Source organism: Macaca nemestrina, chromosome 7, assembly GCF_043159975.1.
Source record: "Macaca nemestrina isolate mMacNem1 chromosome 7, mMacNem.hap1, whole genome shotgun sequence".
Taxonomy (NCBI): Eukaryota; Metazoa; Chordata; class Mammalia; order Primates; family Cercopithecidae; genus Macaca; species Macaca nemestrina.
Genome location: NC_092131.1, coordinates 109,442,940 through 109,466,259, shown reverse-complemented (window position 1 = coordinate 109,466,259; position 23,320 = coordinate 109,442,940). Strand labels below are relative to the sequence as shown.

At 58.3% G+C, this 23,320-nt stretch overlaps 2 protein-coding genes across 2 annotated transcripts; both read left to right on the top strand.

The window, feature by feature from the left end:
* The first annotated feature begins 6,487 nt into the window (after positions 1-6,487).
* Positions 6,488-14,204, top strand: LOC105497488 (A disintegrin and metalloproteinase with thrombospondin motifs 10-like). The gene is made up of 7 exons (XM_071100804.1): positions 6,488-6,728; positions 7,312-7,527; positions 8,774-8,832; positions 9,410-10,524; positions 11,125-11,217; positions 11,630-11,775; positions 13,461-14,204. Exons 4-7 carry the CDS (start codon positions 10,519-10,521, stop codon positions 13,750-13,752), a joined length of 537 nt encoding a protein of 178 aa, XP_070956905.1. The 5' UTR covers positions 6,488-6,728; positions 7,312-7,527; positions 8,774-8,832; positions 9,410-10,518; the 3' UTR covers positions 13,753-14,204.
* On the top strand, positions 13,764-23,057 carry LOC105493156 (A disintegrin and metalloproteinase with thrombospondin motifs 7-like). Its single transcript, XM_071099244.1, is given in 12 exon segments — positions 13,764-13,783; positions 13,991-14,090; positions 14,193-14,311; positions 14,783-14,996; positions 15,314-15,394; positions 15,396-16,122; positions 16,125-16,726; positions 18,271-18,444; positions 19,829-19,991; positions 20,326-20,369; positions 20,752-20,844; positions 22,745-23,057. Coding segments are annotated over 11 exon segments (2,310 nt in total). The 3' UTR covers positions 20,818-20,844; positions 22,745-23,057.
* The last annotated feature ends 263 nt before the right edge of the window (positions 23,058-23,320 follow it).

The window sequence follows — 23,320 nt, the reverse complement described above, 5'->3', positions numbered from 1 at the left end:
GACTCCTGCAGCCCCCTCTTGGCCGCTCCACTCTGGTCCCCGGTCACCAGCAAGGACCCGGGTCTGCCCTGGGCCTAGGCGTTTGTGGTTCTCTCCCTGCAGGACGTGCAACCAAGGCCAGGGTGGCACTGGACATCGTGCACCAGGTTCGCGTGGACCCCTGGGGGTCCTTCCTGTCGTGTGAACTGTGGCCCCGCACGCTGCGCAAGCGGGAATGTGTCTGTGCGCCTAGATGCGCCCTCCTTCTACCAGCTGCAATACTGCGGCTGCGAGCTGCGCTTCAACCTGACCTCCAATCAACACCTGCTGGCGCCCGGCTTTGTGAGTGAGACACTGAGGCTTGGCGGCCTGGGTCGCGGGCACATCTGGGCCCACACCCCCGCCTGCCATCTGCTTGGGGAGGTGCAGGACCCCGAGCTCGAGGGTGGCCTGGCGGCCACCAGCGGCTGCAACAGCCTGTTGAGTGCACTGGGACATGTATACTCGGGGCAGTCTGGGGTGGTGGGATGTGGAGATTGGCTCCAGCCTGGCCACGCACTTGTCTGGTGGCTTTGCCCAGTGCACTTTTCCTCTGCTAGCCTCAGTATTCACGCCTGTAAAATGGGAGCGACAATGCATGCCTCGTTGATCTCTAGGACAGCAGTTCTCAAAGTTTAATGTGAAAGCCGGGTGGTGGTGCACCTGTAGTCCCACTTATTTGGAAGGCTGAGGCCAAAGGATCACTTGAGCCCAGGAGTTCAAGGATGTAGGATGTAGGGTGTGATGATGGCGCTCAGTTGGAGACACAGCGAGACCCCAGACACTCAAAAAAAAAAAAAAAAAATGAAAGAAAGAAAGAGAAAAGAAAAGATAAGTTTACTATGAGCTCAAATCACCTGCAGGCCCTGTTTAAACAGAATGTTTGCAGGGTAGGTCTGGGGTGGCACCCAAACACTTGGATTTCTGAAACCATCTCAGGTAATGTTGAAGATGCAGATCCAGAGATCCCACTTTGAGAACCTCTGTTTGACTGGACTAAGTAACTGAAAAAGCAGTTGGCTTCTCTTCCCTGGGGCATCAGTTGTGACTGTTCCTTCACAGGTCCCTTTAGGCTGCTCTTCTCCAGGAAAGCCACCCCTCACCCTGTAGCCATTCTGCAGGGTGTGGTGAGGAACCGCTTTCAGCCCCTCTGCCCGGATCAGCGTTCCGGGAAAAGCAGGCCTCAGCTTCCTGGCTTGGTCTGGCTGAAGGGTGGTGCTGGCTACTGCCTGCAGCCCTAATGGCTCCCTGACTGGGGCTGATTAGAGCAGCTTCCACTCCAGGCGGAGCAGGGCCCCTTTCTGTTTGTGTTCAGGTGACCAGCCCCACTCTCCCAGCTCTGGAGGGTGGGGGTTTGGGAGGAGTAGGGGATGTGTGCACACTCTCAGCGTCCACTGTTCCCAGGAGGCCCTCAGCTTAGATTGCTCAGGCAAAAACCGTGGGCTGTGGCTGCACAGGGCCTAATGACAGGGCAGCCCAAATACAAGCTGCACAACATCTGGACCTTTGAAGGCCCATCTGCCCTGCACAGTATTCTCATTTATGGAGCCTGTGCCTGTCCCTTAATGTACAGTTGATGTTGTTGAACCTAAGCAGCACCTGTGCACACAGGGCATCATTCCCATTTCACAGATGAGGAAACAGGCTCAGAGGGGAACTTGCCCGGGGTCACCTAGTCATTCAGTGACTGGTGGGTGGAAGGGGGGCACTCCACATTCATACCCAGGTCTCCAGACCGAAGAGCTGATGCACTCTCCAGCCCTCCCTCCAGGCTCCCTGGTCCTGTGTGACCCAAGTAGCAGAATTGGTGCCTACAAGGGGAAGTCCGAGGCACGTAAGACCTTCTTCCCTGTTGGAGCCCTGAGCTTCCTCAGGAGGTAGTGGGCATCAAAGATGCTTCCCAGGGCCCCTCCCCTCTGTGGATTCTGAATGCTGGCGGACATGTCCAAGACACTCCTGCCAGCTTCCCTTCTCTGGGCGGCCCTGGGCCCAGAGAACAGGGTGTCCTGGTGGCCATGGGCATCTCCTCTGCTCGGGTGTGGGTGTAGATGCTTTGGAGTGATTTGTTCCCTTAGGGAGATAGAGGGAAGGTCAGAAGCCCTGGCCATGTGGGAGGGAGCACAGTGCTGGAAATGGCTGGCATGCAGAGGAAATGGAGAATAGCCTGGAGGCCTGGGCACAAGCCTCCCCACTCAGGATGGCTGTCTAGGACTCTGGAAGACAGCATTTTGTCAGATTTGGAGCCTTCTGAGCTCTGCTTTGAAGGTTTGGCTGTATGTGAAATGGCAGAGAAGGGCTTTCCAGGTGCAGGCTACAGAGTGTGCAAAGGCCCAGCGGGAGGAAAGTGCAGAGTGTCTGTGGGCAGTCACAGGTGGTGTGGGCAGTGGGGGCTCAGCTGGGCAGGATGGGCCTCTGGGACGTGCAGGAAGAGCAGCTGAGGGCCAGTCCTCCCTGTGTGACCCTGGTGCTTCTTCCCCAGGAAGGTGTGTTCTAGCTCTCCAATGAGGACTACTTCATTGAGCCCCTGGACGCTGCCCCGGCCCAGCCCGGCCCAGCCACGCCCAGCCCATGTGGTGTACAAGCATCAGGCCCCGGAGAGGCTGGCACAGTGGGGTGATTCCAGTGCTCCAAGCACCTGTGGGATGCAAGTTATGCTCTTCTGCTCCCAGTTCTCGGGTGGGTGCTGGGCCTGGGGACATGAAGGGGCCTTTCTAGAAGCCCCTCTTAACATCCCCATGCCCAGTGCCCCTTAGACCAGAGGACACAGATAGACAGACGGATACATCACCATAGCCTGTGCCCTTAATTGTGCCACAAGACTGTGTCCTCTGCTTTTCAGGCCTGCCCCAGTCAATCCCCTAGACTGACCTCCCTCGCTCCATCTCACCTACCTCTCCCACCTTGGGACTCAACCTGCCTCTGCTCCCTCCGCCCCACAGCCTATGGCACCTGACTCTGCCAGCCATTCTTCCCCCAGTGCCCAGGCCAGGTGAGCCATGCCCAGCTCCAACAGGGCCACTAGCCAGGAACCTCCCTCCCCCCTAACACCCTGCTCCCACCCTAGAATAACTAACCTCTATTACTGGGACCTGGAGTGTGGTACCCAGTACCTCCTCTGCAGAGCAGCAGCAGTGCTGGCCAGTCCAGGTGAGGAGCTGCCTGCTAAGGGTTGCTAGGGTTTGGGGAATGCTTGGCTGGCATGCCAATCTCAACCTGCCCACAGCTCTGGTACTGCATTTGCTGGAGCACATATCCACAGAGGTATGCTTCTTGGCCTCAGTTTCCCCAGCTTCTTAGATGTGCTTCCTCTTCTGATCTGGTGCAGCCTGGGTCGGGGAGCAGGCCCAGTAGGGCCAGCTGGGCTGGGTCTTGGCCAGCCTCCCATGGCTGGGGTTTAGAGGGTGGGGTCAGCCTGTGTTGGGATGTACTAACCCCCCAGGGTGGGAAGAAGTGACACAGGGAGATAGGGGCCCAGTAGCCAGTTTTGTCAGGCCCAGGAGTTCCCCTCCCATGGACACAGTACTTTACTGTGTTTATATCCACCATTTCATTTGCCCTTTGAGGTCCCCCTGCGAGGCAGATCAACTTATTCCTATTTTTAGTCAGGGAATCTCAAGATCAAAGAAGGTAAGTGACCAGGCAGAGCCACACAGCACAGGTCTGGGGCAGAGCCAGGAGGGGAATTCAGGTCCCTGGCCTCTGATCCCTGTGTGGTTCCTAATGCCCCAGAGAACTTGCTGAGGAGAGACCCTGGAGACATGTGCCCTGGGTCAGGGTGGACCAGAAGGATGGGGAACAGATGTTCCCTCAGGATCAGATGTTTATTTAAGACTGACTTGTCGAGAGCCATCGCTCTACCTGGGATAAAGTGATGGATGTGGAAGAGCATGATCCTGCACTTGGGGACTCTGTCTCATCATAGCATTTCCCAAGGAATATTTCAGGGAATGTGTTCCAAAGAATGCCAGTAGCATACTATGAAAAAAGATTCTGCTGTTGAATAAGTTTGGCCACACAGGATTAAAACAAGTAAAACGGGCCAGGCATGGTGGTGCGCACCTGTCATCCCAGCTACTTGAGGGACTAAGGTGGGAGGACTGCTTGAGCCCAGGAGGTTGAGGCTGCAGTGAGCCGAGATCATGCAACTGCACTCCATATGGGTGACAAAGTGAGACCCTGTCTCATTAAAAAAAAAAAAAAGGTAAAACAGACTTCTTTACTACAGGACTTCTCAGAGCCTTCAAAATAAATATGCGTTGAGAATTCCCAACAGAATAGGCAGGCAGCATTCCCCAAATTTAGGAAGTAAGCAGGGGCTTTGAAATAGCAAAACCTGAATTCCGAGCCCAGTTTCACCCTCTCTTTGAGCTTCAGTTACTTCATTTGTAAAACGAGGATAATTGTGCCTACCTTAGAAATAACAAGATTAAATGACATAATGCGTGCTAAGTCCAAGCACAGGGACTGTACATGTTAGGCTCAATCAAGATTGGCTGCAGCTATTTTTTTGGCTGCTGCACTATCTGACCCACAGCCACCTTCAGGATAGCCACACCTTTCTTTACTAACGCCACCTACAGACTCCAGTTTATCATCATTCTCCCCATGCTAGATTCAGACCTGAGTCCTAGAACTTGGGTGGGTTTGTCCCAAGGATAGCAAGACAGGTCCCTTTTCACCCCGTTTTCTTTCTTTCTCTCTCTTTCTTTCTTTCTGTCTGTCTGTCTTTCTTTCTTTCTTTCTTTCTTTCTTTCTTTCTTTCTTTCTTTCTTTCTTTCTTTCTTTCTTTCTTTCTTTCTTTCTTTCTTTCTTTCTTTCTTTCTTTCAGATGAAGTCTCTCTCTGTTACCTGGGTCGGAGTTCAGTGGCGCGATCTCGGCTCACTGCAACCTCTGCCTCCTGGTTCAACTGATTTTCTTGCCGCAGCCTCCTGAGTAGCTGGGACTATAGGCGCATGCCACCACACTCGGCTAATTTTTTTGTATTTTTAGTAGAGATGGGGTTTCTGCATGTTGGCCAGGCTGGTTTCAAACTCCTGACCTCGTTATCTGCCCATCTTGGCCTCCCAAAGTGCCAGGATTACAGGTGTGAGCCACCGTGCCCAGCCAGTTTCACCCCATTTTCACCCCCAATTCTGTTCTTGCTCTCAGAGGTCACAAGCCCTTTTCGAGGGGCTCTTGTCGCACTTTCAGCTCACCGGGAGCCTGTGGTTACCTGTACCTCCAGATCTTACCTTCACAAACACTGCACACCTTGGCATGCTCTCCAGGCCTGCAGCAGAACAGGGCTGGGCTTCCCTGGGTATCATTTATCCAGTTGAAACACCCTACACTGACCTTGGGCCATTAACCAATGCTGCTTGGTTGAGTTGATCAGCCAATTAAGACCCTGCCTCCCTCAAACATCTCTCAATGCCTGTATTCCCCCCATAGCTCCTGGGAGACAGTGAGGTTATACATGCTGAGGGAAGGCCTTTGTGGTAGTACTAAGCTGTCCCTAGCCCTGACTCAGAATACAGCGTGGGTCAGTCCTCAGGCAGGCCGAGCAGACCCTCACCACTTCTGGTCCTCTGGAGTCACTTTGCTGGGGACTGATACCGAGCTTACCTGTCTGTGGTCTAGGAAAGATTTGTGGTCTGGGAAGGGGCTTCGGAGGTCTCTTGTCCTCTTCAGGTCCTGGGGCTGCCGGGTTGGGGTAGTGTGTGTGAGGTATGGGGACACTCATGCATTGGTGTACGTGCATCACCTGTCCACTGTGCAGCCTGTGTGCACCCGTGTGAGCGTCCCTGTGTGTGAGCATGGGTGTGCGTTGCCCTGGGTGGGAGGGTGGGTTGGGTGGGCATTGGCTCCTTGTATCCTTCATTCTGGTGACAGCCTGACCCCCTCATCTCTTGGGCAGGTGGCTGGCCTGTTTCATGACCCCAGCATTGGGAACCACATCCACATCACCACTGTGCGCCTGGTCCTTCTGGAAAATGAAGAGGTGAGTGGTCATGTGGTCCCATGGTGCCCAGCAATGGCTTTGGCTGCCAGAGCCCTCCTGCACCATGACCTGTGCTGCTCTGTATGGAAGGGCATAGTGAAGGCCTCCTTGGCCTGGACCGTGTCCCCTGCCAACCCCTGGTTCCTGAAGGACCCTCTCTCAGGTCCCAGGTCCCCTGCAGGAGGTTCCTACAGGAGGGGTGGTCAGGCCAGAAGCTGGACTGGTGCCTGTGGGCCTCCCACTGCCCTGCTGGGCCTCTGTCTCCTGCCTTTGTACGGAGGACAATGAGGCCTGACCTTCTTGGAACTCAGGGGAGGCATGAGCAGTCATTCTCTCTGCTCCCAGGAGAACCTAAAGACCACACACCATGCAGACAACACCCTGAAGAGCTTCTGCAAGTCGCAGAAAAGCATCAACATAAAGAGGGACACCCACCCCCTGTACCATGACACCGCCATCCTGCTCAGCAGGTACCATCAGCCGCAGGAGGGTGGGAGCCTACATCTCAGGGAGGTGCTTCACAGCCCTGCGGGAGAAGCCCTGGTGGAGGAGGGGGCCGTGCTCTCAGGGAGCCCCATTTTGAGGAGAGTTTGCACACCTTTGGCCCAAGGCTGGATTCTGTCTGCACTCGGGGACGTCATTTTATTTTGAAATAATTGTGGATCTTCATGCTGTTGTTAGAAATAATAGAGAGAGGGCATGTATAGCCTTCATCCATCTCCCCCAGTGGTAACATCTTGCATGACTAGAGCACAGTATCCCAACCAGGAAACTGACACTGATACCATCCACAGACTTCCTCAGATATCATTAGTTCCACACATACTGCCCTTTGTGTGAATGTGTGTGTATTCAGTTCTGTGCAGTTTCATCACTGTGGGTTCACCTACCCACCCCCACAGTCTAGATACAGATCTGTCTCATCAGAAGGATGTCTTGTGCTACCAGTTTATAGTCACAGCCACCTTCTTCTCTCCTCCCCTAACCTCTGGCAACTGCTGATCTGTCCAGAGGCAGTTATTTTCCCTCTGCTGGACTCTGGCAGCTTCTGTCAGCACCCCTGCTGGATAATAACCAAAATTGTTCTGTGCGGGTCTGTGCTCCCAAGGGCCAAAGAGATGCCCAGTGGATTGTGTGTGAATGAGAGCACCTGCTTCCCACGTGGCCACTGTGCTGGCCTCATGCCACAGAACGGTGGGAGGGACATCCTTTCCGCTTGGAATCAGTTCGGGGGGACCCTTCCCTGGCCTTCGCTCAGGTGGGCCTAGCACTGGGCCAGGTTAACCTGAAGGCTGCTTCTCTGCCTATGCAGGAAGGACCTGTGTGCAGCCATGAACCGGCCCTGTGAGACCCTGGGCCTGTCCCACGTGGCGGGCATATGCCTGCCGCACTGCAGCTGCAGCATCAACGAGGACACAGGCCTGCCACTGGGCTTCACTGTAGCCCACGAGCTCGGGCACAGGTACCATGCCTGCCCCCATTGCTACACGGAGAGCTGAGCTTCACCCTCCCAGCCTGGGGGCACCAGGTATCCAGCCTGTGGGTCACAAAGTACAGGGGAAAGGAAGCTCTCTGGAGAAGGAGCCCCGACTGTGGCCATGTGCTGTCCCTGCACTGTCCCCTCCCCACAACCAGGCTGCTTCCCTGTAAAGCAGGAGAGAGGCCTGCCTGGGCATCTCTGGGACTGGCCTGGAGAGAGTCTTATTTAAAGGGGAGTTGTGATGGGCCAGAAAGTCATCGTAGGTCTTTGGCTGTGCCTCCCCATTTCCCTCAGTGCTGTATTTTTTACTCTCGATCCCTGTCCCTGTTCCTGTTTGCTCTGTGGCCTGGGCCAGTGCCTGCCCTCTCTAGGCCTCTGTGTGCTTCCCATAGATTGAGGGGTTTGGATTCAGTGACGTCCAAGGCTCCCTCCATCTGACACCGCTGCCTGAGGCTCCTGCCTTCACAGGCCTCCAGCAACCTGTGCTTGGGCTGTTGAGCTGGCGAATATGGCAGCATCTTAGATTGTCCAGCAAGCTTTCAAAGGCAGGCTCCCAGAGGGTTCTGTGGTCAAAGCTGTTGGGGTCATCCATTCAGATATCCGGGTTTCCTGGGTGATGGCTGTGCCTGCAGGACCTTAAAGCTGCTTATGACTGCAGAAAGAACAACCTGCCGCAGTACTGCAATTTCCTGGCTGTGTTACGCTCACTAGTTCCTCAGACTCTCTGAGCCTCCCTGGGAGTAATAATGAGAACTGAGTGAGATTGTTTTTCTGAAAGTGCTTAGCATGGCCCCTGGCACATAGTAGATGCTCAGGAAATAATTTTTCTCGTGTCCTTCCCAAGGATGGTCTCTGGAGACCTTTCTGTGACACAGCAGCTCAGATCCCTTAACTCAAGTGCACAGCCTTGGGACAAGGACCTGTGAGTGGGAACCTCTGTCAGACTGTTCTTGAGGCCAGTGAGCTTGCAGGGGCCATCACGGGCCCCCATCTGTGCCACCTGGTTTGCCATTGCTGGCCAGCCCCCAGGCAGGGGTAGGGCTGCTGTGGGTCCCTGGCCCTCATTTCAGGCCAGAGCAGGAGCCCCTGGATCCTAGCTGTCATACCCTCATTTTACATTAAGGAAACTCAGAGAAGGAATGTGACTTTCTCAAGGCTGCGGCCATTGGGTGGCCTCCCGCCAGCTCGCCCGCCCCTGGGGCCTGTGCTCTCACACAGTTTTGGCATTCAGCATGACGGAAGCGGCAATGACTGTGAACCCATTGGGAAACGGCCTTTCATCATGTCTCCACAGCTCCTGTACGACGCCGCTCCCGCCACCTGGTCCCACTGCAGCCGCCAGTATACCTTGAGGTAGTCCTCTAGCACCGGGCCCCTACGCCTTGATCCATGAGGTCAAGGTCTACTGGGAGAGCTGCAGACAGTCACATTGGAGGGGTAGAGGGAAGCAGAGGGACAAGGTCTTGATCTGTGAGGTCAAGGTCTAATGGGGGAGAGGCAGACAGTCATACTGCAGAGCCGGGGTAGAGGGAAGCAGAGGGGCACCTGGCAAAGATGTGGTGCTGGCGTCCCAAATGTCCTCCTGGAAGGGACACTTGAGCTTGAACTTGGAGGAGGAGCGAGAATTCACACATGTGCAGAAGGGATAAGAATGGCGTTCCTGGTAGAGGAAGCCTGAGAAAGGCCTGCAGCCGTGAAGGAGTGGGAAAGATTTCAGGGAATGGCAGAACCCTGAGCAAGGCTATGGGAGCCAAGGCTGCATAGGAAATGAGGCTGGAGGAGGCGAGGGCCGGACACAAGATCCAGTGAGAGGCAGGAAGAAGGGGCCACTAAGGGAACTGAAATACGAAGCTTTCTCCATTTTTTCATGTTCTCTTCATTTGTTCTGGTGTTCTTGTTGTTGTTGTTGTTTGTTTGTTTGTTGAGACAGAATCTCACTCTGTCTCCCAGGCTGGAGTGCAATGGCACAATCTGGGCTCACTGCAACCTCTGCCTCCTGGGTTCAAGCAATTCTCCTGCCTCAGCCTCCTGAGTGGGTGGAACTACAGGTGTGTGCCACAGTGCCTGGCTAATTTTTATATTTTTAGTAGAGACAGGGTTTTGCCATGTTGGCCAGACTGGTCTTGAACTCCTGACCTCAAGTGATCCACCCACCTCGACCTCCCAGAGTGCTGGAATTACAGGCATGAGTGACCATGCCCAGACTGTTCTGGTGGGTTTTGTTGTTTTGTTTTGTTTTTTAATTTGCTATTTAATGTTGTTCTAAGTAAGAAAAAGTTTTAAATTTAAATTATTGGCATAAATTGTATCATTCATCTTTTTTTTGTGCAGTGCCAGTTTTAAATGCAAATATAAGAGTATAGCTGACCCTTGAACAACTTGGGGGACAGGCATGGCTGCCCTGGGCTCTCTCCCAGGGGAGGGGCTGCTTTCCAGACCTCGCCCTTCCACAGACGACCCGAGGTCTCTGCCTGCGTGGGCCGTCGGAGGCTCTGTTGTGTCAACTGTGAAGTGATGTTCTCTGGATCCTTGTCGGGCCTGGCTCCGGGGTCTGGGCTCAGGGACGAAGGCTGCAGGGTCAGAGAGCAGGGCCACATGAGGGCTTGGCGGTCCAGGAGGCCTTCTGAGGAAAGGGCCCTGGCAGCGTGTGCAGAGGGCTGGGATTTGGGGTTGGGGTTGTTTAGCCAGCTGGAGTGCCCAGGAGGTGAGATGAGAGAGGCCGGGAGGGCCTGTGCTGCTGGCTGTGGTTGGAGGATCAGCTGAACCAAGCGGGGAGGCTGGAGTTTCCTACAGTTGTAGAGCTCTGTGCCCCCTCCCACTTCTCCTCTCCCAGCCCCACAGAGGCTTCTCCGATGGGTCTCACAGGCTGTGCCCCCTCCATCCTCCCGTCCCATCTCTAGCCGTGGGTAGGGCCTGTGCCTAGACGACCCTCCTGCCAAGGACATCATCGACTTCCCCTCAGTGCTGCCTGGCGTCCTCTATGATGTGAGCTACCAGTGCCGCCTCCAGTACAGGGCCTACTCTGCCTTCTGCGAGGACATGGATGTGAGTGGGGCTGATGTGGGTGTGGGGGTGTGGGGACCTGGCAGGAGGGCTCAGGGGACAGCTCTCACCAGCCCGTGGATGCCAGCCTGGGAGTAACCTCACCTGGCCTGGGCTGCGCCCCCGAGTGATACTGTGAGACATCAGGTGGCCTGTGGGAGAGGACAGGGATGGGCGGCCACATACCCAGCTCTGAATTCTGGGTCAACCATGGACCAACTGTGACACTTCCGGCAAGTCCCTTAGCCTCTCTGGAGCTGGCTCATAAGAGGGAAAAGGAACCCCAGTGGGGAGGGTCTATTTATCCTGGAGAAGATTGCCTGAAGTGATCTTCTAACGGGAGTGTTTCCAGAGGAGGGGCTGGGCCCGGAGAGGTGGGGACAGCTGGGGACGGCTCTGAGGAGCACAGCCCTGGGCGCCCCACACCACCACATGGTCCGGGGAGGAAGGTGGGAGCAGGCACACAAGAAGGGACCTCTGGGGGTCTGTGGGCCCCTGCCATGTGGAGGGGTGCCCAGGGGACCCTTGGGGACAGGGAGGGGGCAGGGTGGGTGGTGGCACTGGGGGGGGGTGAGGGTATGGCCCATGCCCTCCTCCTCGCAGAATGTCTGCCACACAATCTGGTGCTCTGTGGGGACCACCTGTCACTCCAAGCTGAATGCAGCCGTGGACAGCACCCGGTGTGGGGAGAATAAGGTAGGGGATGTCCCCAGTCCCGGCGGTGGGTATGTGAGACGCCAGACCTGCTGTAACCAGGCCCTGGGGTCAGCCCCGGCTCACAGTCTTGCTTGTGCTTCTAGCAGAGCCCCGCACTCTCTGCCTCCCAAGGCCCCATCTGCAAAGCAGAGGCACTGGGGCCAGGGCTTGATTCCATGATTCCCCAGGGTGTCTTCAGCTGAGTCAGCACGTGGGTTGTTTTACTCCCTGCTCAGCTCCTCCCTGTGGCCTGGGTCACAGATGATTGTGATGATTGTGAGGGGGTCTCTCTCACCTTCCATCCTTCCCCTCTATGCCTTTCTCAGCCTTCCCACCCACCTTGTTCTCACTAGGGTGAGGATGACTGATAAGCTGGGGGCTGGGGTGGCTCTACCTCCATCTGTCACAGTAGTGGTGTCTCAATGGAGAGTGCGTACCTGTGGGCTTCCGGCCCGAGGCGGTGGATGGTGGCTGGTCCGGCTGGAGCGCCTGGTCCATCTGCTCCCGGAGCTGTGGCCTGGGCATACAGAGCGCCGAGCAGCAGTGCACGCAGACTACGTGAGTGTGGGGCCCAGGGTGCCCTGGGCAATGGGACAGAGGGACCCAAGCAGTCAGCCGATTGCAGGAGCTTGGCTCTGTCCCAACCTCTGGCTCTTAGAAGTGTCCTCATAATGGTCAGTCCGAGTGTCCAGGCCACCTTGAGTCACTTTCAAGCAGTGTTCTGGGGGCTGACAGGGTCCCCACTGCTGACCCCTTTCCAGAGAGGGGGACACTGAGGTCCAGAGACTGGAGAGACTCATCAGAGGCCACATGGCAAAGCAGCTGCTGGCTGGAAGGAGGCAGGAGAGGGCAGTGGGGAAGAGCCCTGAACCTTAGATGGCTCTGAGTTCGAATCCCCTCTTCACCCCTTCTCTGGGCCTCTGTTTCCCCATCTATATAACAGCAGTGCCCATCCAGTAAAGTTGTAGTCAAGGGCAAATGCAGTTTTTGCAGGCCAGGCCCTCAGTCTTGCAGCTCGTCTGTAGGGGGCACTCAGCGGGAGGGGCTTGGTGGCCTCAGAGGCACAACAAAGGTCTGAGATGAGACCGGGGGCAGCTGGGAGGATGGGCCAGCACTGAAGGGATGGCCTGAGGTGAGTGATTTCACCTCTCTGGGCCTCTGTTTCCCCATCTAAGCGGGGTGGTGTGAAGATCTGCTGAGACGCAGAGGTCAGTGGTACCGTAGACCTGAGGCACTACCTGGCTAATCTTCACTTCAGGAGGCCACCCGTGGCAGGCATGGGGTTCACAGCCAGCCCCACCCAGGGCCCTGTGCTTATCCAAGACTGGCCTGTGGCCCTCCCTGCCTCCTGACCTCCAGGTCTGAGCTGGGTGGGGGCCAGTGACCCTGGCCTAGATGCAGAGGGTTTCAGGAGCTGTGCTCGGTCAGACCTCTCAGCTGGCTGAGGCCCTGGAAGCTTCCTTTAGATCCGGGCTGGGGTACTGCCACCAGGAGGGAGGCCGAGGACGCAAGGGCTCATTAGGATGCTGGTGTCATGGGCTAGAGACTTGGAGCAGTCCCTCCAGTCAGTGCCAGTCATGCCTGAAGCTTGTCCCAGCTTCTCAACAGCCCTCTGCAGAGGCAGCCCCAACCCCACTTTATACAGGAGGAAACCAAGGCCCAGAGGGTGGCTGAAGACTTGCCCACAGTCACACAGCAGGTCTTTAATTGGACAAACGTCAAAAACAGCACATACATTTGCAGGATTAGACATTTGGGAATTGTCTTTCAGCAAATTGGCTGCTTCGCAGGGGGACCACTTAGGAGTGTCTGCAGAGGCAAGTGCCCCATGGTGACTGGAACAGACAGGGGTTCTTTGTCTCAGGCAGGAAGTCCCAGGTGCACGGTCCAAGGTGGCAGGACCTGGAGCTGATTGGCCCTCAGTCACACCATCCTTGCCACAGCAGCCTCCCCTCACTCCTGCTTGTCACAGATGCTGTCCTCCCTTCCAGGGCTCTTACCCTGTACTGGGCAGGAAGAAAGAGAGGGGAAAGGGCTGACTCCCAGTGAGGGACTCGTGCCTTTTTCTCCCCAGCCAGGACTGTGTCCCAAACCCCCATAGTTGCAAGGGAGTGGCAGTGGGGTGTGTTTTCAGCTGGTCTCATTGCTCCTTGAACAAAATCAGAATCTGTTGGTGAGGAAAGAGGGGGACAGGTGTGGGACTGGCAGCTCAGGGGAGGGACAACTTACTCTTTGGACCACAGGGTGGGGATGGAGCTGAGAAGGCAGAGCCACCTGCAGACAGGGTCCTGCGGCTGGGCCTCAATAGGCAGTATGGGAGTGAGTGTCCAAGGTGAGGAGCATGGCCGTGCAAAGGCCCCAGGATGGGCAGTGGCAGATGGTGTGAAGGACAGGAGCAGTGCCAAGGTTGGTACAGGGGTGGAGAGCAGGGGCTGCCCCTTGTTGCCCAATTTCTTTTCCAGATATTCTCTGAGCCATTGGGAAGGGTGTGGACGGTGGGATGGCCTTGACACCATGACTGGGTTTGCATGCTAGCAGCAGCTGGCATGGATCGAGCTCTTAGGATGTGCGGGGCACAGGCCGAGCCTGCACATGCAAGAACACACGCAGTCCTCCCTCCAGGGCTTGGAGGAGGCAGGATTGTTGCTCCCACTTCCCAGAGGAGGACGCTGAGGTTCAGAGAGGCCAAATGAGCTGTCCAGGCATCTCAGTTAGGAAGCAGAGGGTCTGGGCACCCAACCCACGAAACCTCCACACTCTGCCACCCGTCCAGGGGCAGTCAGAGGGGAGGCTACATAGGAGAGGGTGTGAGTGAGAACCAGGAGGACAAGAAGAAGCGACGGTGGAGGTCTGCCTTCATCCTGACATGGGCAGTGAGGCGCTGGGAGGGTCTGGCAGAAAGGGTGTCTTTGGGTCTTGGGTGGTGGGCACCTGGGTGCCAGTCCCAGGCTGAGTCCCATGGCCCCGCTGTGTAGAGGCAGAGTGTGTACTGCTTAGAGTGGCAGGCAGGGCCCGTGGACGGAGAGCACTCTGCCCCCCAGGGCTGGCCCGATGACTGCCAGAGGAAGTGCAGCGAGCAGCCCTGCCCTGCCAGGTGAGCCCGCCCCCACTGTCCTGCCAACTTCCCACCCCCAGGTGTCCTGGTCTGCCACAGGCCCCTACATCTGGGTCCCCAGAGGCCCTGGGGAGGAGCAGAGGGAGCTGGGCTTTCATTCTCTTCCCAAAGCTGAAGCCCCAGCCCCCAGTCACCCCTCACCCCAGCCTGGGCCAGCCTGGACACCTGTGGTCCTCCTCTTTGGGTCCCTGGATTTGAAGTAGGCCTCAGGTCACACTCAGTTTCCCTGAGGGGAGGGTGGCAGGAGCGGAGGGGCTGTGCCATGTCACCAAGCTTTGAGGGCAGGACACTTAACTGGGCTTAGAGCTCTGGAGAATCATCCACTGGCCTCAGTCCCAGCTCTGCCCAAGCCCTGAGGGCCTGGAAGCCCAGCCTGGCCCTCCCTGCTGGTGAGCCTGCTGATGCCACTCATCTGATGCCACGGTGATGCCACCCATGTGCCCTCACCAGGTGGTGGGCAGGTGAGTGGCAGCTGTGCTCCAGCTCCTGTGGGCCTGGGGACCTCTCCGGCCAGGCCGGGCTCTGCATCTGCACTGTGGGGCTGGATGAGCAGAGCGCCCTGGAGCCACCCGCCTGTGAACACCTTCCCCGGCCCCCTACTGAAACCCACTGAAACTGCCATGTGCCCTGTCCGGCCACCTGGGCTGTGGGGAACTGGTCTGAGGTGAGTGTGGGATAGGAGGGGGCCCGCCTCCAGCTCCACCCTTGGTCTTTGGCTACAGGTAGGCAGACAGCCTTCCTGGAGCCCTCGTGGGTGGGAGGGAGCCTGGGCATTCCAGGGTCCAGCCCCTGACTCTAAAGCCTCAGGGATCAGGAAGCCCCTGGCAAGCATGTCCACAGCCATGGCCTTGAGCTGGGCAGGGCTGGCTGGGGTCTCTGCCACCCTGACATAGGGCAGTTGACAGGTTACCCAGCCATGCCCCAGCGTCCCCTGGCACCCTGCCTCCCAGCCTAAGCCCCTCACCCTGGCTTCCCCTGCAGTGCTCAGTGACATGTGGGGAGGGCACTCAGAACCAAAATGTCCTCTGCACCAATGACACCGGTGTCCCGGTGTCCCTTTGTCGAGGCCCAGCAGCCAGCCAGCGAAGTCACCTGCTCTCTGCCACCCTTTCGGTGGCCCCCGGACACACTGGGCCCTGAAGGCTCAGGCGGTGGCTCCTCCAGCCATGAGCTCTTCAATGAGGCTAACTTCATCCTGCACCACCTGGCCCCAGGCCCTTCACCTACCTCATCACTCAAGCCAACCACCATGGGCAACGCCATTGAGGAGGAGGCCCTAGAGCTGGACCTGCCAGGGCCCGTGTTTGTGGACGACTTCTACTATGACTACAATTTCATCAACTTCCACAAGGATCTGTCCTATGGGCCCTTTGAGGAGCCCGATCTAGACCTGGAGTGGACAGGGGATCGGACTCCCTGACCACACAGCCATCCTGCTGTGCCTTCCATGTGTAGCCCCGTGCTTACCACAGAGCCTCCTGCAGCCAAGGAGGAGGGGGCACCGGGATCTTGGTCCCCTAGCCCTTGGCCCAGCCAGGCCAGCTGCTCCCCACCACCACCCTCAGAGCAGACCCCTGGGAACCCTTTGATCAATTTCCTGCCTGAGGAAGAAGGTCCCATAGGGGCCCCAGACCTTGGGCTCCCCAGCCTGCCCTGGCCCAGGGTTTCCATTGATGGCCTGCAGATGCCTGCCGCCCCTGAGAGCCAAAATGACTTCCCAGTTAGCAAGGACAGCCCGAGCCAGCTGCCTCCTCCATGGAGGGACAGGACCAACGAGGTTTTCAAGGATGATGGGAACCTGAGGGCCGCAGAGCACCCCACCTGCCTCCAAGACCCAGCCCCACACTGCCCCCTTTGTTCCTGGTCGGCAGCACCCACTCTTCTCCTAGTCCTGACGTGACAGAGCTGTGGACAGTAGGGACTGTGGCCTGGGAGCCAGCTCTGGAGGGTGGCCTGGGGCCTGTGGAGAGTGAACTGTGGCCCACTGTTGGGGTGGCTCCTCCCCCTCCCTCCCCCATAGCCCCTCTGCCAGAGATGAAGGGCAGGGATGGCCCCCTGGAGCCGAGGACTCCCACCTTCCCAACCCCAGGACCAGGATCATGGGACCTGCAGACTGTGGCAGTGTGGGGGACCTTCCTTCCCACAACCCTGACTGGCCTCAGGCACACGCCTGAGCCTGCCCTGAACCCAGGACCCAAGGGCCAGCCTGAGTCCCTCAGCCCTGAGGTGCCCCTGAGCTCTAGGCTACTGTCCACGCCCGCTTGGGACAGCCCCGCCAACAGCCACAGAAACCCTGAGACCCAGCCGCTGGCTCCCAGCCTGGCTGAAGCTGTCTCCCCCGCGGACCCGTTGGCTGTCAGGAATGCTAGCTGGCAAGCAGGAAACTGGAGCCAGGCAAGTGGTGTGGGCTGGGTGGGCTGGGAGTTTGCGCGGGACCTTGGTGACTGTTTCCTCATCTGAAAATGAGCAGAGTGGGACACAGGTGCCATCTGTCTTGCCTCTCTTGGGGCAGGAGTTCCCAGGATTAAGGGAATGAGGGGACCTCGGGGCCCACTTCTGGGCAGCACAGGGGGCCTCAGGGAAGGCAGGGGCAGGCACGCTCTGGCAGCACAGCTCACCCCAGGATGCAACTGGCTCAGACAGCTGTGAATGGGGAGGGTCCCCGCATGGCTGCCAGGCCCAGTCCTGCCCAGCAGGCAGCAGCTTCCCTGAGGCTCGGCCTGGCTCCTCCAGGCTGGGCTCAGCCCACTGCCAGCTGGCTCTGCCCTCAGTGGCTCCACCCTCCTTTGACAGTGACCTGCAGGCATCTGAGCTGCATGAAAGAAGCTGGCCAGGGCCCCCTCCCTGGGTCCCCAGATGGTCACTGCAGGAGAAGCAAGCTTCTGTTCAGATCCCTAATTTGGGGGTGGGAAGGGGCAGGCTGAGGCCCACAGGGCTTGTTTTGCACATCAATAGCCAGCGATTTGGCTGCTTGTCCCAGGACCCAGCCTTCCTTCCCTGGTGCCTCTGGGAAGCAACGAGGCTGGTCAGGACAGCTGGTCAGGGGTGCCCTCAGGGCCCCCTCCCCCACCTCTGCACCAATGACACTGGAACACAGGCCCTTTGTCCCATGTGAGCAGGGACAGTTGGTTGCTGGGGGAATTTGACTTTTCATTCTCATGGTCTTCCTGGGAGATGGGTGGAGGAGCCTATTTTGCAAATAAGGAAACTGCGGCCCAGAAGAGTGCCCTGTCTTACTGAGGTCTCACTAGCCTAGGTGGGTAGTTTCCTGACTGTGGAGGCCTGGCGGGGATGGGATCTGCCTGGCTTTCACGGGTCTGTGACCCGCAGTGCTCCACCACCTGTGGCCTGGGTGCCGTCTGGAGGTCGGTGCGCTGTAGCTCTGGCCCGAATGAGGACTGTGCCCCCGCTGGCCAGCCCCAGCCTGCCTGTCACTGCCACCTGCGGCCCTGTGCCACCTGGCACTCAGGCAACTGGAGTAAGGTGCATGAGGATGGAGCCAGGACAGGCATTCCCAGGGCATGGCATGGAGCCCTGGTTCCCCACGGCCTGTGTTCCAAAAGCAGCAGGACAGGGGAGGGCTCCAGGCTGCACGTCTGTGCACCAGATTGCACCGGATTCCGAATCTCTTGGGAATCTTCTCATCTGTGTCTGGCTTGGCCTGTCTCCTTTCCTCTGTATTTTTGACCCCATCTGGACTTGTCTTTCACCAGCTTGCCTTTGTTCCTCCCTTTCTCTGTCTGTCCCAGCCCCTGGCAGCCCCTGGCCATGCCACCTTTTGCCTGGGTCCTGCCAGCCTTGGCCTCTTGCTGGGGCTTTTCAGGGACTTGCCCAGGGCTGGGGCGTGGGCCTGATGTCTTTCCTGCCACATGCCTCATGGGGTCATGCCTGTGGGCCTACACCTGGGGATGTGTCCCCACACGTCTCTCGGTCCCCAGTGCTCCCACAGCTGCGGCAGAGGTTCCTCAGTGCGGGACGTGCAGTGTGTGGACACACGGGACCTCCAGCTGCTGCGGCCCTTCCATTGTCAGCCCGGGCCTGCCAAGCCACCTGCGCACAGGCCCTGCGGGGCCCAGCCCTGCCTCAGCTGGTACACCTCTTCCTGGAGGGAGGTGAGGCCTGGGGGTTCAGTTGGGGGGAGGGGATGCCCTCAGACCCTGGCTGTCCCTGACTCCTTACCTGCCCACCCAGTGCTCTGAGGCCTGTGGCGGTGGTGAGCAGCAGCGTCTGGTGACCTGCCCAGAGCCAGGCCTCTGCAAGGAGGCAACTGAGACCCAATACCACAGGGCCCTGAAACACCCAACCCTGCACGCAGTCGGTGGTGGGGCCCTGGGGCCGGGTGAGCCGGGCTGCGTGGAGGGATGGGGAGCAAGTGCGTGGTGGCACCTGGTCGGTCCTGGGTTGGGTGAAGGATCTTTTGAGTGTGTGCTGTGAGCCAGGCTCTCTGTGGCCCCTGCGCATGCAGCAGTGACTGGATGAGGCCCCGCCCACTGGTGCTCACACCTGCCAGGGAGAAACAGACAAGGAAAGGGCACTTGTGCTGTGATGTCAGGGAAGGCCTTACAAGGAGGGGTCTGGGGTTGAGACCCGACGGAGGAGTCAGTGATGCCAAGGACAAGGATCAAGGGGATAGCAGGTGTGAAGTCTGAGGTGGGAATGACGAGCTTGGGGTTATAAGGGAGCCCAGCAAAGGCCAGCAGCAGAAGGGGGTGGAAGAGGGGCCTCAGATGGGCAAGACACCTTCTGCCAGGCCTGTTTGGAACTCAGGTGTTCAGGCGTCTCAGATTTGGGCCCTGAACTGGGTCCTGGAGTCAACTGGGCCAGCATTTGAGTCTTTGTCCCACTGGCTGCTGAGTGACTCTGGGCAGGTTGCTTTGCCTGAACAGACTGCCCAGTGACTCTGGGTCACTGTTTTCTCATCTGTAAAATTGGAACAGCTTAGGAGACAAGGGTCGGGAGGATTAAATGAAGGATCGTAATGAGGCACAGGACCAGGCACAGCACAACACTGGCACAGACAGCACACGTTTAGGACTGATAACAATGAAGCCTGGTGGGCTGGGCCCTGGCTGTGAAACCTGTCTCCTCCCCTCCTGCCCATGGGCTGCTGCAGGTCCTCTGTCCCTCAGGCACAGCGTTGTCTTGCCCACGTCTCTGCCCACTGCTGCGTCAGGGCTCCATCCTGGGGCCCCTGCCCAGGCCTCTCAGGTGTGTCCCGTGTGAGGGGCTCACTGCCCAGGAGCCCTGAGGGCTGTCCCACTGTTCTCATGCCCCTCCCCTCTGCAGGAGCTGATCCCACAAGTGAGAGTGGGGTTCCAGCACCAAGTGGGCTCTAGGGGTGGGACCAGGTCCTCCAGGAGGCACTGAGGGGGCGGCTGGGAGCAAGGGCAGGCCTGGCAGGCACAGGGCATAGGGACGGCTTCCCAGAGGAGGTGTCACTGTCCCCACTGCTAGGGCTGGCCCTGGAGAGACTCATTCCTCCCCCACTCTCCCCAGTGCTCAGCCCCCTGTGGCAGTGGTGTCCAGCGGTGCCTGATGAAGTGTGTCAACACCCAGACGGGGCTGCCCGAGGAAGACAGCGACCAGTGTGGCCATGAGGCCTGGCCTGAGAGCTCCCAGCCGTGTGGCACCGAGGATTGTGAGCCTGTCGAGCCTCACCGTGAGTCCCCTGACCCCAGGATCTCTGCTGAAGTGAGGTGGGGCCGGGAGGGCGATGGGGAAATGGGGTCGTCAAACTATTGCATCCACGGCACCGGCTGGCTCCATCTGTAGTCTGGGCTCAGGAGCCACGTGGCCACTGAAAATCCTGATGCCACAGGATGCCATGCCGGAGGCTGGGCTGTGCTGGGAGTCAGTCAAGGGGAGTCCCAGTCACACAACATCCCGCAGGCAGCTGTCTGACCTCGGGGGAGTAGAGGGAGTGGCCCTGGCACCTGATTTGCTGTGTGAACCTGGGTAAGCTCTTTCCCCTCTGGGTCTCTGTCTTCCCATAGTGAGACCAGGGATGTCCCTGAGGCTGTGTGAAAACTGGGCCTGGGTGAGTCCCTGTCCCCAGCCCTGGCCTGTCCATTCCCCGGCCAGAGGACTGCCTAGAGTGAGCAATGGAACCGCAGGAAGGGCCTCCCTTCCAGGGTCCTGATAATCCAAGTGGTGGGGGGTTTCCTGGCCAGCTGGGTCCTGGTGGAAGGGCCTGAGCTAGAGGTGGTTCTGGATACCCCACCCCCCCGCCTACCCCCCCACACATACACGCACCCACACACACACACACACACACACACACACACACACACACTCACACACTTCCTTCCTGAGTCCCAGCCGCTCTCAGCAGTGCTGATGGCAGGAAACAGGGTGGCCCTGGAGTCTCACCTAGGCTCCCCTCACCAGCTGAGTGGCTTTGGGCTCCATTTCCCTCTCAGGGCCTTCATGTGCTGAAGAAAGGGGCCGCCAAGCCCCATCCTTGCATAAATGCGGTCTGGACATGAAGGGCCCAGCACTACGTAGGCATCCAGGTGATACTCAGGGAAGGCGGCTTTTTCCCCTCCCCCAAAGTCACTGTCATCCCCAATTGCAAGGTCAGGGAGAGGGCCTGGGACCGACCCTGACAATCTAAGGAATCCAGAAGCTGTGGTGTGAGGAGCTGCGGCCCCTGTCCTATTGACTATCTACTCTCTGCCCCTAGGACAGAGGCCTCAGCCAGGGCACTCAAGCTGGCATTCGGGGCCCCCTGCAATCTCCCCGGTCTGCCTTCTCCCCTTGTCCAATACAGACTTCTCTACCTGTGCTGGCTCCTGGGCAGCCCTCATTCGGGCTCAGAGTGGCCCCTGCCATGCCTCGCTACCCTGCCTCTGGCAAGGGTGGCCTTCCTGCCTCAAACTCCATTATCTCAGGCAGCACACCCACCCTGTCCTGCCTGCCCTCAGCATGCACCCAGCCAGCATCTCAGAGCACTCCTGTGTGTCTCCTAAGCTGGGTGCTGGCACCATGTCTCTCACCTTCAGGGCCAGGGTGGTGGGGTGGTTATGATCCCTGGGGGCGAGGACCAGATGGGGCAGAGAACAGGAACTGAGGCCCCTGGGGGCCTAGAACCAAGGACGGATGGCCCAGGAGGCTCTGGGCTTGCAAGGTCTCCCAGGGGTGGGTGTGAGTGGGCTGCAGGCAGTGGGCTATGGGGGCTGGTTAGGTGGCTGAACTAGAAGCTGTCCTAAGTGAGGAGTTTTCTGCCACCAGTGAACAGTGGAGGGGCGGCTGGGAAGGTGTCTTGGACTTTGAGACCCGGAATTCCCAGGACGTCCTGCTGGTCTGTGGGACAGTTGGCAGGACATGTGGAAAGCCGGGAAACTCCAGAGTGTGTGGTCGCTGCAGTGACACAGCATGGCCACATCCGTTTGCTGTGGAGGTGGGGTTGACAGAGGAGGGAGCCAAGCCCGAGAGGTGAAGCAGCTTGTCTGAAGTCACCCTGGGCGACCAAGATGCAAGTCTGCAGATGTGTGCTTTGGAGCTCTGCCTGGAGCTTTGGTGGAGGAGCCTGCCTGCTGCCTCGTGCCCTCTGCTGGGCCTGGGGGATGTCTGTTGCCCTCCTGCTCCTCCTCCCCAGGGAGGTCTGCTGGAGTAAGCAGGGCCCGGGCAGCAGTTGGGGGCTGTCAGCAGTGGCAGTGGCATCAGGAGCAAGGCCAGGAGGCTGGAAACAAGCCACTTCCCAGAATAGCTCTGATAACCTGGGGCAGGAGGGCCCAGCCAAGCCTCAGCCCTGACGAGCACAGCCTGGAGCTGGCCTCCCTCCCCAGTGGGCCTGGGCTCAGTCCCTGGTTTCTGCTGACAGCCTGTAAGGCCCACACTCTCTCTAGGCTTTGTGGCCCATCTGAGAAGTGGGAGGCTGGTCTGGGAGATGGGACCCTGTAACCCAGAACCCAAGGCTGAGTACAGTCCCTGTGGCTGGAGGTAGTCACGGAAGCCTGGCAGGACAGATGCACTGGGGCAGGGGGTGGTGGGGGGAGTTGGGGCCAGAGGCCGCTGCAGGCTGGCAGGAGGCCCCAGGACCACAGTTCTGTGCCAGGATCTGTTGGGGAACACCAGGGATGAGCAAGGATGGAGATGGGGTGGCAGGGCATCGCCCTGGGCAGACCCTTTCACAGGCATGTGAAGGGGTCAGGGTGGGGTCTCAGGACCTTTCCTCCAGAAACCTCAGCCCAGCAGTGCCCATTCTCGTGTCATGGGGTTGGCCATGAGTAGGTGGGAGAGAGATAGCAACAGTTGGAGACCTGCAACTCTGCTTTGGGAGCCGCTCCAAAAACCGGGGATCTCTGCTTGGTGGGGAGCTGCTGGAGCCTCCTTAAGGAGGTTGGGGTGGGGAGCCAGGTTCTGGGTACTGTAAACCACTGGTTCTGATGCCCCTCTGTCCCCTGACTCCAGACTGTGAGCGGGACCCCGTCTTTCGGGTTCTGCGAGACGCTGCACCTACTGGACGGCTGCCAGCTGCCCACCATCCACACCAGTGCTGCTGCTCATGCTCTCTGCCCAGCCATGGTGCCCCCTCCTGAGGCCATCAGTGGGTCACCACCCACCGCTGACGTTGCCAGGATGCACAGACCAACCGACAGACCTCAGTGCCCACAACGGGCTGTGGAGAAGCTCTTGCCCCCTGCGCCCTAATGGTGCTAACCCTCTCCCTACCCAGCGGCAGGCTGGGGAACCTCCTCCCCCTCAAAAAAAAAGTATTTTTTTATTCTAACAGTTTGTGTAACCTTTATTATTATTTTACATAACTGAACATCTATCACAGTGTGACTTCATCCTGGATTTGGCAAATCTTAAAAGTCAGAAACTCTTCCCCCAACCCCTCTGCCCAAAACTCCACTGCAGCAGCACCTCGGTAGGCGCGGCTTTTCACCGGCTCCTCTGGGGCAGATCTGCAGGGGGCAGAGCAGCAATCGAGTCCATGACAGCATGGTGTCTGGTCCTCGGAAGCTGGGTGGCTGCTGCCCAAAG